This window comes from Chanos chanos, chromosome 4 (assembly GCF_902362185.1).
Source record: "Chanos chanos chromosome 4, fChaCha1.1, whole genome shotgun sequence".
Taxonomy (NCBI): domain Eukaryota; kingdom Metazoa; phylum Chordata; class Actinopteri; order Gonorynchiformes; family Chanidae; genus Chanos; species Chanos chanos.
In genome coordinates, this window is record NC_044498.1 from 23,748,156 (window position 1) to 23,763,705 (window position 15,550).

The following is a 15,550-nucleotide window of genomic DNA, read 5'->3' on the forward strand; positions in this document are numbered from 1 at the left end:
ATTCATTCATTTTACCATTCTCTCTGCTGTAACCTAGAAGGTGCCTGCTTAAAAGGACAGTGCTTTCTCATGACCTGTTTGATAGGCAATACCATTGCCATTGCCTTTTCTTTGTTCTTTCAGAGGTCCTTGTGTGACCATACCTTGACATATCTTTAAGCCTGAGTGATATTGTGTAGTCTTGGAATCCTGCTTTGTTCCTGGTTTGTGTTCCTGTGCCTCTTTGTCTTTGCCTGCCCTGTGTTAATTTAAAGTCCAATTTCTGACACAGGGACAGAGGAAGGGCTGGTATTCTTAACATAAGTTGATAGACTCAGAAATAATTAATAAGTTTGTGTGAAACTCTGCCAAATTAATTACTGTTGAAGAAATTTTGATCAATGATAATTTTTTTATTGCTTATCAAGCATTGACAAATGGATAAAGGTGAAATATTTCATTTATTTAAAATTGATGAAGAAATTATTTAGTTAAAAGTTGAAGGGAGATGAACTCAATAAATCAAACTTCATAAATCTTAATTGTGTTTGTTTTTGTGTTTGTGCGCTTGTGCTCCAGTTTAATTTACTTGATATGAAATTAAATGAGATTTAATGTGTCTTGATCTATTAATTTTTGACACGAGCAGGCTGGATTTAAACAAAGTCTAAAGTTTCTTTAACGGTCAAGGACCAGCTTGGAGGAATGACTGTTACAAAAAAAAAAAAAGAGAGAGAGAGAGAGAGGCCAGCTTTTGCACTCAGAAAGAAAAGATGCTTTGGAAGACAACAGTGGATCGGAGAGGGTGAAGCCATGAACATTACCCCTTTGGAAAGTTTGGTCAGCATCCGAATTCTGATAAACAATACTTTTTTTTTTTTTTTTTTGATCTTCCAGATCCATTTGAGGCATATATAATATTCTCCATAAGACATGAGATTAGACGGATTGACCTCCACAAAAGGGATTACAGTCTGCTTGTCCCCGGCCTGAGGAACACCATCGCTCTCGACTTTCACTTCAACCAGAGCCTGCTCTACTGGACCGACGTGGTTGAGGACAAAATCTACAGAGGAAAATTCGCTGAGAGTGGAGGTCATTCCATTTTGCATTGTTGTCTTATGTATACCTAATTTAAATCCATCAGTCATAACATTGGATGCTCTGGGCATAATGTAATAAAAACAAGCAAAAAAACTTGTGTTAAGATTTCTATGGACAGTAATATGCTGTTGGTTTTGCAGGACACCCCTCCTCCTCTCTGTCTCCAATAATAGATCTACTGTATCCATATGTTAATATTTCAAATCTCTCTGAGAGATTTCAGCGAGAGAGGATAATGGTAGACAGTCAGTTTATAAAAAGTTGGAAGAGCTGTTAATGTTTAATGGAACTCTGGGGAGATGTTGCTTCCTTTTGTCAATTTAATCTCTGCAGGATCTTGACATGTGTAGAAGAGTAACTTTTCTTTCCCCTTTTTTTTTTTTTTAAACTTTTCAAACAAAAGCATTGGAAAGTCATTTGTACTCAGTCAGTGGTGAAACCAATTATGAGAGCAACAGAAATAAATATAGAGAGAGTGGCAGATAGATATGGGGGGAGAGAGAGAGAGTCAGGCTTTTAAACAGGCCCTGTTATCCTGTCATTTTCTCAAGCACTCATGTCTTTTTAAAGGAGTCAGTGGGATTGAGGTGGTAGTACAGCATGGCCTTGCCACTCCTGAAGGGCTGGCTGTTGATTGGATAGCTGGGAACCTGTACTGGATTGACAGCAACCTGGATCAAATTGAAGTGGCCCGGCTAAATGGGGAACTGCGTAGCACGTTGTTAGCCGGAGGCATGGAACACCCCCGGGCGATAGCTGTGGACCCAGGACAAGGGTGAGTTCTCCCAACACAGATGGAAGTAAGGCACAACACATGAAACTGGTCTACAAAGTTAAATATGCTGTAAAACATATGGTTACTACAGTATTGAAATTGTGTTTATCATACCAAAATAGACTGGTCTTCGAAAAGCATTTGAACCACCTTAATTTGAATGATATTATGACTCTTTGATTATATTATGAAATATCAGCGATATTTCACAACAGTACGAACAGTATTATGCATGAGAGCTTTGTTATATAATTGTAAGTCTCAGTTTTAAAGGAGCTGTAATGAAAATTCGATTTGACATGCTAATATGACTTTAATAAAGGGAGAAAGAGAGGACAGAGGGGGGCTTTTCTTTTTTCTTTTATAGGTCCTTTTTTACTGACCGCTAAGCAAAACAAAACTATGCAAATATTAAAAAAAAAAAAAAAAGACAGCTAAAAGCTCACTAAAAGAAAATGAAGTAAAAAGCCCAAACCAATAGGGAGATTGGAGGTCAGGCTTGGGAGAAGAGAACGAGGGAGAGGTTGAACTGAGGTGGGACTCCAGTCTGAGAAGCCTCTGTTTCCTTTAGAGTTCTCTTTTGGACAGACTGGGATGCCACGTTCCCGCGGATCGAGGGAGCTTCCATGAGTGGCCAGGGACGCCATGTGGTCTTTAAAGACATGGACTCAGGAGCCTGGCCCAATGGGCTCACCCTGGATCACATGGAGAAGAGAATCGTGTGGACAGATGCCCGGTAGGAATGCTAGCACTTTGCTACTTTTATAGAGAAGTGCTGTCTAAATATTTAACGATTTTTTTTTTTTTTTTTTTTGCCATGGAGACAGTGTAAATGTGAGTAGGTTGGAAATGCAGTTCCCTGCTGATCAACAGCTGTATTTATGTAAAAGCAAGATTAGCAAGCTGAAAATATACTTAAAGTATTGCTTATGGAGAAAACTGCTATCAGAGTTTAATGGGGAAAAAAAATAAATAAATAAAATGAAAATCTTAGTCAGTTCAAGTTGCATTTCAAGTTACGTTTGAAGTGACAATGCCTAAATGCATCTCCCTTTAACCCTTTTCTGACTGAGCCATGAATACATGGACACTTGTAATTGTAAGAAATTATTGGTAAAAATGACTTACTTTATATAATTTAAATTCAAAGAGCCGCTGATAGATGCTGTTCACTTTAGTCTATGTATTTTCTAAAGGCCCAAAATGTGATAGCACCCCAAATTTAATAACTTATAATATTTTGGGCCTTAACATTGCATTCTCAGACTAAACAACAAACTCAGACAAGTATGTTTCAACGGCAAACTTTGCCTTGTAAACTGAAGTAATGTAAAAGGAGGAGGCAGGAAAGCAAGAAATGGGCGGGAAGGCAAACAGGCAAGCGAAGGGTGTATTTTCATAGGGTTGAAACAGCAAAGAACTGGGTAGTGTCAACATCTTCCAACATCTTTCTTTGTCTTACTCAAACAAACTTAGATGCCATCTTTATTAAATTTCGCTTCATACAGCCCCAAAATACTACACAAGTGCAAACAAAAGGATTTACCATTATCCCATTTGATGAACATAGAATGTAATATCTCATCTAAAATCACTTTCAGTTGTCAGCAATAATTTTATTGGTCAATATGGTTCCTACCATACAGGGATCATTGTAAACTGTTGGCTGTTGTTGCCAGTTGCCAAACTTTAGTATTTGACTGTTACACCTTAATTTATTTCGAGTATAAACCAGCATAAACATGTGGACAGATGTCTTTGAAGTGTGTAATGACTAATTTTTTTGTAGACAAGGTTGGTATAAAATAAGACATGTTTTTTTTAGCTTCTCATTGTTTTGTGATGACAAATTTTTCCATGTGTTAACCATCAAGGATTAAACAAATTCAAAGGAAAACTTAAAGCATAATGCATTCATATTTATATTGTAACTTTCAGTTTCTTTGTTAATGTGTTGCTGTTCTACTATTCTAATAGCATTGATGAGCTTGCTCTAGCTTGATAAGCATTCCTAGGTTTGTATTGCTGCACCTGTACTATGGTCTAATCTGATCGGATACTTTTATGATGCATAGTACAGCAAAAGGATTTTCCCTTTTGGGGGATAAGGAGATGTTTTTTCCTAATAGATTATGTAATTTTAGCCTTGTTTTATGCAACAGAGTGAAGTACTTTTTTCACCATAACATACCCCCTCACAAAAGGTGGTGTCTGTTGAATCTGTGGTATTCAACATTTTCAAGATGTGCTAGTGTGGCAATACTGAAGCAGTTGTTTGTCAGAAAATGAATGAATGATTGAATGACTCATTCATTCAATCGATTGACCAAATCAGTTGACCTGTCAATTAGTCTATCAGTCAGGTCAAACCAAGATAATCAACCATTGAAGGTCACATGTCTAAATCAGGTGCACTCCATCTATGTTCTCTAATTCTAATGCATTTCATTTGGAATGTACAGCAATCAAAGAACTTTCACAAAGCACTCTCTCTCTCTCTCTCTCTCTCTCTCTCTCTGTGTCTCTCTCTCTGCCTCTCTGTGTCTCTCTCTGTCCCTCTCTCTCCCTCTCTCTGTCTCTCCTTTTCTCTCTGAAGTCTGTTGATTACAGGAAGTCAGTGTCACCTATCCTGGCTCTCAGATTCATCAACTCACATGTCAGATTTTTTAAGACACTGGCTGAATGTTAACGTGTTTGATAGAACCTTGCCTCTGAAAGATTTTTTTTTTTTAAGTCATGGTATTGGTTTTTTTTCAGTGTCTCTAAATATTCTTTCAATAGTTGTGTCACAGTATTAGTCTCTGAGCTGTTAGTCCAATTAATCTTGGTTTAAATACTTTTGCATTAGTCACCTTAAAATAATTTTGGCAAGTGCAAATGTTTTTACAGATCATACAAATAGAGTGGTCTTTCTATGAGTGCATGTCATTATCTCCAAGGTCAGTCTGATCACATGCTTAATGCTTCAGTCACAATGGAGCATCACTCGTGTTTCATTTCCAGTGAAGAGATCTGTGCCTTGTCTTTTCCACAGCTCAGACGCGATATACTCCGCTCTGTATGATGGCAGTGGAGTTATTGAGATACTGAGAGGACATGAGTTCCTGTCCCACCCGTTTGCTGTTTCGCTCTATGGTGGAAACATTTATTGGACAGACTGGAGAACCAATACGCTGACCAAAGCCAATAAATGGACAGGTTCCAACGTGACTGTGATCCAGAAGACTAGCGCTCAGCCCTTTGACCTGGAGATCTGCCATCCCAGCAGACAGCCACAAAGTAAGACCCTTTGAACAGCTTTCACCAAAGTTAAAAATCACAACGTTTTCTCCAGTAAATAAACACAAAGCAGCTTTTGGTAGGGATCCAGGTTGTATTCTTTTGATGTGTTTTGGAGTTTTTAATCACAAGATATTTTGGAAAATAAAGCATAAGAGAATTAACCTCCTAATGATATGAAGCAGGTTTATGTTAAGACTGGATGTTGGAGAGATGCTGAGGAAAAGACCAGAATGTTGCATGCTTTTTTTGGTTGGATGTGAATAAGAGCAGTGCATCGCAGTTAGGCAAGCGGTCTTGTAAAAAATCGAATGTTATTCCATTAGGGCATCTGTGATGCATCTTATCTGTGTCAGTATAGGCCACCTGAGCTTTCAAATCATACTTTATTTGAAGGCGATGATATCATGAAAGTTTTACACATTATTCATGACAACCCTCATAAATATGACAGAAAGCCTTTAAATTATTTGTAACTTAAAGTTGTGAAGAATGTATAGATTGTGTTGGGCGTCAGTATGCTTTGAAGAGATCGTGTGTTTAATGAATTGGTATGTTTGAATTGTATTTGCTGAAAGTGGAAGGCTTACATGCTTTTATGCAACATTAATGAATGACCTTGTGGAGTTTTACACTTTTTGAAAAATCACAGCATTATTTACGTTAACCGTACATGTATGTCTCATATTTCAGTTGTGAAATATGAGACATAAAAGCGTGACAAAAAATTGTATAAATCAGTGAATATTTCACCCTGTAAATGCATAGCAGTGTTTATTATTTGGACACATTAATTGGAGCTAGAGTATATTCATGAGAAGCTTTAAACAGTACCTTTTGTGCTGAGTCGAGAGAAGAGTTGAATCAGGCAGGGCCACCTAATAGCCACAGCGGAGGAAAGAAAGCAGGGCAGGGTTTGGCTAGAGAGTCATAAAGTCGCAGGTTGGAGGTGAGTAGCAATTCAAGTGTGTGCAGTTTCAAAAGAGGTATCCGCTCTCTGAGTTCAGGGAGAGAGAAGGTGAAAGGCAGATGTTTGCTTTTAACACACGCCAGTCAAAACTGCCGAAATTGAAGTGAGTGAACCAGAACCAATCTGTTAAGGGACCTACGGACTGTGAATCCTAAATTTATCTTTACAGAGTGTTGTACAGCTCTGTAGTATGGAAAAGCTTTCCCAAGAATACACCGTCCAAAACGATTTGTTTGACATGGTCAGTGAGTGTATATTTGTAATATTAATGTGAAACATTAAATAAAGTATTGTTAGAGTAATTTTCCTGCTGCCAAATTATACTGGTCTGATATGACTGACAGGCGTGATTGATGAATAAATGCCGCTTTTCATTTGGAAGGTTATGAGCTGAAATTTAAGTGGGTGATGTCTTGACCTGTATCATGGTCGAGTGAAGTTTGACATAATGGGAAAAAAATAGAAGAAAAAGGAAACAAAATTGAGCAAAATCCTAATAATTCGTACTTTTGATTTGTTAATGATTGTTAATGAATGTGTATCTTTAGCTACTGTGGTGTCTTAGACGCTCAAGAAACTCCTCAATATCATTGGATTAGATGAGACTTGGTTGTATTTAAATTTCATACCAGAACAAGTCCTACCCTACTGTTTTTACATCCAAAACTGAGGATATTCTGAAACATATGAGTGAAGATTTGAAAATTCTACCTGGCTTTAATTATTCATAAAACAGTAACCGCTCCTATGGATACCATGTGCATAGTTCATAAAAATGAGGCATTATAAAGACTGCATAATGTATTGTAACATTTGACATAGCAGTCATGCCGTCCTATAACTTTTTTTAGCATTTTTGACAGAATAATTTCTTATGCACTCTGTAATGAGCTTAGTGCATGATAGCACACACATAAAAAACCATGTGTGTCAAACAGCTTTCAGCTCAGTATTGTTAGAACTGCTATAATTTTTTATATGTTCAATGGAAATAATTTGTGTTATTAAACTGCATTCAGCAGACATTAAGTGTACTGACATAGTAGCATTGATGTTTTAGGTCACAGATAGTTTTGCTGGCAAGATATCAGTAGTTTTGTTTTTGTTTATTTTTTCTTTTTTGGACATGTCCTGCAGTATTAGTGAAATGCTGGACAACAGCTGTAAACTGTAATTCCAACTTCAATATTTCTTTCTTTCTTTCTTTCTTTCTTTGTTCCTTTCTTTCTCTCTTACTTTGCGACATTTTCTTTGATGCGAAGTTGTCCAAATCTATCCTGTTGACATCAATATGTACTGACTTTACACCCATCAGTTACAATCCATAGCATTACCTCTGATACAGTTTTAATGCCTAATGAATGAGGAGTAGTAATATAAAAATGTTTTTTATGAGCATGTGGCGATGGATCAAAGCAAGTCTAGCATTTTATTTCTCAGTAGGACTATAAGCAATTTGAGCATATCCAGCTGTGGGTATCTTTTCCATGTTTGCTTTAATATACCGGGTAGAACAGTGCAGAACACATTAGACCTGTTTCATTCTTCTGGCTTATGCGTATTGTTATGAGGCAGCATAACTATTTGTCAATTTCTTAACAACTTACGCAGACTTTATGAGATTCTATAAAGGCTCTATAATGTCTCTCTTACAATGCGCTTACAATGCATTGTGAATGTGAAATTCATCTGATATGTTGTTAAAGTCGTAACAACATGTTCATTAAAACCTTCATGTTATGTTCATCAAATCTGTATAAAGTCTTTTGAAGCTCAAGTTTGACTGCGTTTAGCTTTTGTTTGGAAAAAAAACAACAACAACAAAGGATCACCTTTTGGTCATCTTGTTTTTACCTAACTTTAAATGGCTGAAAAAATCCAAACCTACAGAGAAGAGATGGTCTGGAGGTCTTTTCAGAGGGAAATTCATTTGACAGGAAAATCATGAGGGTTAGTGTTCAAACAGGTGGATCATGTAATATTTGGAGAGCAGTGCAGTGAGACATGTCAGGCTGTATTCATTTGGTTGCAGTATAGATATGGGTTACTATGTCTTTGTTTTGGGCAGTGCTGGCTTGTCTTTATGCCGACCGTCCTGAAAAGTTTCCTTTGGCTGAACCTTTTTTTGGCTGCTGTGAGCGGATGTTTCAGGTTGATCTGTTGCGTTTCAGTCCAGCTTCATTCCCATGTCCAGTTTGAAAAATTAACTGTTGCTGTTCAGTTCTGCTGTTCTCTTTTCTCCTGTTAGTGCTCAAGTGTCAATCATTTACTGAAAAAAAAGTATGGAGTAAAAGCCATTTGATTACACATTGATAATGTCTGTGAAAGATTTTGCTGCTTTTCTTTATATATGTTTACATAGGTGTTATGTTTATGAACATAAGTTGATAAAAAGTTATTTCTTGACCTAAAATTCACTTTATTTTACATATATAAAGTGTGTGTGCATGTGTATGTGCTTGCATGCGTGCATGCATGCGTTTCTGATGAGTTCTTTTCTATTAGCTAACTCTCTGTCTGTCTGTCTGTCTATCTCTGTCTCTCTCTTTAGCCCCTAACCCCTGTGAGGGGAATAGGGGCCGTGGGCCATGCTCCCACCTGTGCCTTATCAACTATAACCGCACTGCTTCCTGCGCCTGCCCCCACCTTATGAAACTCTCTGCAAACAACCGCACCTGCCAAGGTAAGGACCAGCTTCACTCTATCAAAATACTGTCAAACTCCACTCACTGTTTCCCCTCAAGGAAAACATCCCATTTTCCAAAACCAGTTTCTGTAAGCAGAGAAACTGGTCAGAGAAAGTGCATTTTAGACCAGCTGCTAAGAATTTCACAGCTTAAAGGCTTTTGGATAAATGCATATTCTTCATAAAAAAAGAGATCATTCAGGCTTTCATACAGCTTAGATCAGTAGGTATCTGTCTTTTTCTCATGCCTTATAATAAGGACATTTTTATGAAATGTTGTCACCCGATATAATTAATATTATCAGCTTTATGAAACGTGCAGATAATGAAGGCTGTGGGACTGTGCAAAAGAAAAAAAAAAACAAAACTGACTGCTGAACTCTAGATTTTTAAAGAGAGTGAAAGAGTGTTCTTGAAACAATTATAGCTACTATCAGGAGACTTCATCGACCTACCTAAACCCATTTGGAGATCCTTTTTGAAATTTCCCCTTTGAAAGCGGCAGAGAAGGAGGTTTGGCGTGGAGGAAATACATACATTTCATCCCTTTTTAAAGGCCTTGAATCAGAGCAGGGTCAAACACTTATTTTTCTAAGGGTTTCAAATGACTGGCCATGTTCCAATAGAGTTACAGCTCTTTCTTCACTAGATTCTTTTCCGACAGATCTTAGATGAAGCGATACATTCAGTTTGTTCACTGGTGTGGTAAAGAATGTAAGAATGTAGCTGTATGGAGAGAGCTGTGCAGGAAAGAGTTGCTCAAGAAATGCAGCTTTAGCACTATTAATATTGAACTCAGGTCTCTGTGTAGAGCAGCCAAGTATTGCTATCAAATGTTGACTTTCTAAAGCCAGTTTATCAAAGTGTGTGGTTTGTTCAAGCACAGATGTAAAACCACACAAGGGGACTGAGTCAAATGTGTTTAAACAGTTTATTTATTTATTTTTAACTTAAGTTTTCTCATGGCAGCTTTGAAGAGATTTCTACTGTATGCAAGGCGCTCTGAGATCAGAGGTGTGGACATAGACAACCCTTACCTCAATATCATCACCGCCTTTACCATCCCTGATATTGACGACATCTCCAGCATGGATTACGACGCGACGGATGAGTGGATTTACTGGGCCGACGTAAAAACGAGAACAATAAAGCGAGCTTTTATTAATGGGACTCGTCTGGAGACCGTTATAACAGGAGGTAGTCTTTTGCCCAGGCCTGTACACTCCCATGTCATCAGCTCAGGTTGCTTTCATAGCTCATGTTTCTGTGTAGCGACAACTCCCACCCTTCATATATTTGATACTGGATGATTCTGTCCCAGTTTTGACAGTGATGTGATTTAGGAATACAATACTCCCACAGATAAATTCTGAATCTTGCGTAATGCATTTTGCCAAAATAACACATCTACAAAGATATGAGAGATTGTCCTCCATAGATCTGTCTTAAGCTGTTTTATTGTGGTACAAAGAGTGAACAAAATTGAGATCCAAGTGATGAATGTAATCCATCAAGTGTAGAAAGAACTGTTTCCAGGGCACATTTAGGAACACCTGCAGTCACATCACTGTTATGTATGTGTGTGTGTGTGTGTGTGTGTAGACTTGGTGAACGTACGCGGACTGGCCTTGGACTGGCTCTCTAGGAACGTGTACTGGATGAGCACTGACAACGATGAGACGCAGATAAACGCAGCACGCTTAGACGGCTCCTTGAAGACCTCTGTGGTCTACGGCATTGACAAACCCAAGTGTCTGGTCTTGCATCCTTCCAAAGGGTAATATAACCTTCTGTATATGAATCATGTTTGTTCAACATGGTGCTGATTAAATAAACCAGTCTTTCTGTTGCTGATGGTAACACAAAGAAAAGACTACAAATAGGTCAGTTTGATCGATCAGATTCCCAGAAAGATCATCCTGTTATATGGGGAGGGTGTTGTACCGTCTGCCTATGAAGATGAAGAGAAGTCATATGGTGCCTTTGCCGTTGCTGGGTGTATGTGTAAAGAATGGTTTGTCATTTTGAAATACCGTTTAATATTTCTCTGTCCAGTGGTGAAACTTTGTTCATCTGTGTGGGCTTGTTTGGCGTTATTTATGTCTTCTGCTTTGTGATGTTTCATTAGCTGTCTTGCTGGGTTTTATTTCTCACTCATATGCCGCTCCTGAAAGTCATCTGTCATAGCTGTTTGAGAGCCTTGGCGGAAACAACGTACGAATGACAGCTTCACTCTAGCCCGTGGTGATTTTATGACGATGAAGACGTTTCTTATTTCCCTGCTTCTGGTTCTCTTCATTTTTTAAAGAGACAGTGTTCAGCATCACAGCATGCAGCAGCTCTCCATACAGTCATATAGTCCTATCATTTTTATTTTATTATTTTTGTTTTGTTTTGTTTCATCTCTAGAAAAATGTACTGGAGTGATGGAAATACTATTAACATGGCTAACATGGATGGAAGCAACATCAAGATTCTACACCAGAACCAAAAAGACCCAGTTGGTAAATTACACCGTATGCACCAAAATAAGCAATATGCAATGCAGTTCTATTGAGCACGTTAGAAGACATCTGTTGGTGGTCCATAAAAGGTGTTCCATTTTAAAACTTGTTTATTAGCTGTTTCTTTTTTTTAAATAGCATCTACATTATAACCTTGTAATTATCACACTCTCATAAAAGATTATAAAATACAGCTGAATCTCAAGGTCAAGCCCACAGTTTCTTATGCACGTTGAACCAATTTTCATACTCTGGCTATGTGTGTACTCCATAAATCAAGCTGTTATAAGATGCTTATGATATCTGTCTGAGCCAAATCTTAAATAATAGCAATTACCATTGTGATGTGAGTTGGGGATTTGAGAGAATAAATTGAAAAACAAGTTAGAAGCCAGTCTGACCTTTCCTGGCTCCACAGCATCATAAATAAAGGCTGTTCACAGTGGGAAACAGTAGCAGATCAAAATAAAAACGGCAGACAGAGAACAGCACGAGTGACTTCATATCACTCTGATGGAAAATATCAGAAGTGGCATTCTCTCACATCTTTCTCCCCTCAGAAATGCCTTTTAGAAAGAAGGTCGACTCATGTCTAATAATAATCTGTTTTATGGTTTAAGATTTTATTTCTAGTGCCTCTGGAGGATCTGGTGAGTTCTGTTCTATTAGCTAACTCTCTCCCTCTCTCTCTGTCTCTGTCTCTCTCTCAGGCCTGTCAATAGACTACTCGGCCAATAAGCTTTACTGGGTCAGTTCTGGCAATAGCACCATCAACAGATGTAATCTGGATGGGAGTGGCCTGGAGGTGATTGATAGCTTGAAGAAAGAGTTGCTCAAAGTCACAGCCCTGGCCGTCATGGGTAAGAGAGAGGTAGCTGTGTGTGTGTGTGTGTGAGTGGGAGTGATGTTTAAGAGTGAAATGAGGGATTGTTATTGTATTGTCACTGGGTTGTGACCCTCAGCCTTTTAGTACATTTACTGTGCTGTGTGTGAGACGGTTAAGGCAGACTGTAAGGCAGTCAGGGAGTACATTTGCCTCATCTGCTTTTTGATTGATTTGAGGAATGGCTTAATCAGTATCAGAGGATTCTTTATGAATTCCTTTTCCTTCTCGCAATTCACTCTATGGATGCAGGATTTCATAATTGGTTTGAAAGTAATCTCTGTATATTTTTAAATATGTACATTCAATTATAAGATGTTTCCAGTGGATTCATCAACTGATTTATATGTTAAAGGGATTTTTGTTTTGATATCTCATTGCAAGCCTTTTACCAAGAAAGACTTACAGCAGTATGATTTTAACATCTAAATAAAATCTACCTTTGGCCATTTTTTTGTAAATTATTTGCAAGACATAAAATGAAAGCAGCTAACACTTTCACAAAACTTAAGGAAATTTTTTTATTCCATAGAAGTGTTTTCACTTATTTAAACTCAGCAATACAGCCCTGATATAGCCCTCAGTTAACGCCGAGAGAAAAGGACACAGAGAACACGGGGTACATTTTTCATCATTTAAGGGCGGACACTAATCTATTCCAATGTGAGGCAGATGGAGCAAGGTGGCTAAGATCGTCAACCAAAGACATCAATTCTGACTCAAAGCATCTGGTGCTGATTTTACATCCCACTTTTCACCTTTAGCGTTCACGTTTTAAAGCTCATTCCCCCACAGAGATGACAAGTCTGTGGACTTCATGTTATGTCTAAGCGCTAAACACATCTCCTCTGAATGGGTCGTAGGCAATTCAAGGGGAATATCTCGACATACGCTTGGAGCAGGAAGAAAATCACATAACAGTAAAGTTACCTTGTAAGTCTTGGGATCTAATTTAGTCAAACCACTGTTAAAGCTGTAATGTGACAAGGAAATTTTTAGCATTTTGTTATCAAATAAAGAAGTAAAGTTAGTTCCTATCTCACATCACACTGCATTACCTGATGAAGCAGTAACCCCCCCCCCACCCCCCTTTTTTTTTTTTTTTAAACTTGGAGACATTTTTCCTTTGGGCACCAGATAGGGTTTTTGATTGTCTAGCTGTTTGAATCTGGGCTTCAGATTGCTTATGAAAATTTTAATGGTAACCATGGAGACATCTGCAGTAGTTTCCTTCAACAAGATTCCATAGCTGTCACTGTGTCTTGCACAGACTCCGATCTCAGGCCTCCCGTTCTCTTGTCAAGGACCTGTTTAGATGATGCTAAGCTGATTTGATTACTTCCTCACATGCTGTTTATCCCTGGCAATCTGCTTGCATTCCTCTGAGTCTTCCATTTACACTCTATTCATATGCCTAAACCATGCCAGCAGAGTATACACTTGACTTTCCCTATCACTCTCACTCTGTCCTCTCAATGTGCAATCTATACCTCTTTTAAGGACTGTTCCACTGAAACAATGCAATCTATACCTCATCTAAGGACTGTTCCACTGAAACAATGCAATCTATACCTCTTCTAAGGACTGTTCCACTGAAACAATGCAATCTATACCTCTTCTAAGGACTGTTCCACTGAAACAATCGGTTTACTTTTTCCCTGTTCCTCGTACGTTGCTTGAGAGAGAGAGAGAGAGAGAGAGAGCGTTCAGGAGTCAGAATCCTTTGTTTCGGTGAACTGAATTTCTTGAGGAACATGCCGTCAATCAGTGAGTATGGTCATTTTTGATAACAGTAAGTAAAAGTAGAGCTGGCAGGTGTTTGCAGGTGGTAATGCAGCCAATCAGACACAAGCAGGCATGGAGTGCTGCTTCCTTCTTCTCATTAGAGCCAATTTGGCTGATGTCTGAATTTGGCTGAGAGGACTGGAGTCACCTCTGGGGAGGAGTGAGCAGTGGTCATTTGTAACACATGTACTCATCTTTTCCAGCGTGTATGAAGTAAAGCAGATGGATGAAATTTGATTGGCCATTTGTCCAGTTCTGAAAGTTGAAACATGAAACGCTTGATGCTAATGTTTTCAGTATTTAAGTATTGTGTGATGTGAGGAAAGTGAACCAATAATTCATCTTAGCCTTTGCTCCTTTGCTTTCCTGTGACCAGGCACCTAATACTGATTGCAATTAGACGTTTTTTAATTAGCAAGTGTTGGATGCATCATGTTGCTTCCTCGGGTGCTTACTTAAACAGCAAAGTTTCTCAGACCAACATGCATTAACTGAATCAATCAATCTCATTTTTTTTTCCTCCACTCTCTCTTGTCTCTTTACGCTTTGATTGTTATACTCATTTGTTTAATATTAATAGCTAATTAACCTCGATTCTTGCCCGTCAGTCCCCGGGGTGGCAGAACAAGCAGAAGAGGCTATTAATTATTGATGCATAGACTTCTATTTCCATTTAATTCTTGTTTTTCATCTTGTTAGTATACTGGAAAAAAAATACATACTTCTTGGATGTCTGCATGGATTACCTCAGATTAATTCACATTTGACATGCTGTTTAAGGTGTGCTTATTTATGTATTTGGTTGGTTGGCTGGTTTAACAAATTCTATCATTTGAGATTGCCTTTCCCCAAATTCTGCCTCTTTTATTTTGTTTTGGTTTTTTTTAAACAGCAGTTTGAGTCACAGAGGTGTAGTCCAGGATCAGAGTCAAGAATGATGTGGCATTAGCCTTCTGTAGGCCACTTAAGCCTGGCAGAGAAACTCTCTCTCTCTCCACTCCTGTAAGGCCACACTGGTCTGTCCTCAGGGACCACGACAGCCGAGATTATGTGGTATTTCCCTCTCCCGCTGGGGATGGCTGAGTCTGACACACACAGCTCATCTGTCATGGGATGAGAGGAAGAGAAGAAAAGAGCTAATTTAGTAGGATGGAGGGATAGTTGAATGAGGGGGATGTTCAGCATACCTCTATTTCCTTTATTCCCCAATGGGAGTCGCCATTCTTGGATTTGAGGAATGCTCTATCTGTTCTGTCTGTCCCCTGGGTATGTATGTACACCCTGCAAACAATGATATATCTCAAGCTCTCTGGCCTCTCTTCAAATCAATTGTGTACAACAGCAGTACAAATTTGTCCCCCTCAGACCAAGTCAATGTGTATGTAGATACATGGTCCACGACACATCCGTCCACAGATGCATCTAATCATTATTCATAATTTAGGAACATCAGCTAGCGTGGAGAAAAAAAGAAAGAAAACAGTCAATATGGAATCTGTTCATCTCTGTATTGTGTGGTGTAGTGGTGGCCAAGCAAACTGTCTCCACACTCTCTAATGGGAAACCCTGGGAGGCTGCTGCATTT

The 15,550-nt window shown here is 38.5% G+C and overlaps 1 protein-coding gene across 1 annotated transcript in view; it reads left to right on the forward strand.

Annotated features, from left to right (window-relative positions):
- The window catches only part of lrp1ba (low density lipoprotein receptor-related protein 1Ba), a 168,709-nt gene that overhangs the window by 63,011 nt on the left and 90,148 nt on the right, over positions 1–15,550 (forward strand). Inside the window, exons 25-33 of the mRNA XM_030772190.1 lie at positions 877–1,074; positions 1,654–1,858; positions 2,430–2,594; positions 4,893–5,137; positions 8,659–8,790; positions 9,763–9,990; positions 10,396–10,570; positions 11,203–11,297; positions 12,008–12,157. Coding sequence (XP_030628050.1) covers positions 877–1,074; positions 1,654–1,858; positions 2,430–2,594; positions 4,893–5,137; positions 8,659–8,790; positions 9,763–9,990; positions 10,396–10,570; positions 11,203–11,297; positions 12,008–12,157 — 1,593 coding nt within the window. The remainder of the gene's footprint in view (positions 1–876; positions 1,075–1,653; positions 1,859–2,429; positions 2,595–4,892; positions 5,138–8,658; positions 8,791–9,762; positions 9,991–10,395; positions 10,571–11,202; positions 11,298–12,007; positions 12,158–15,550) is intronic.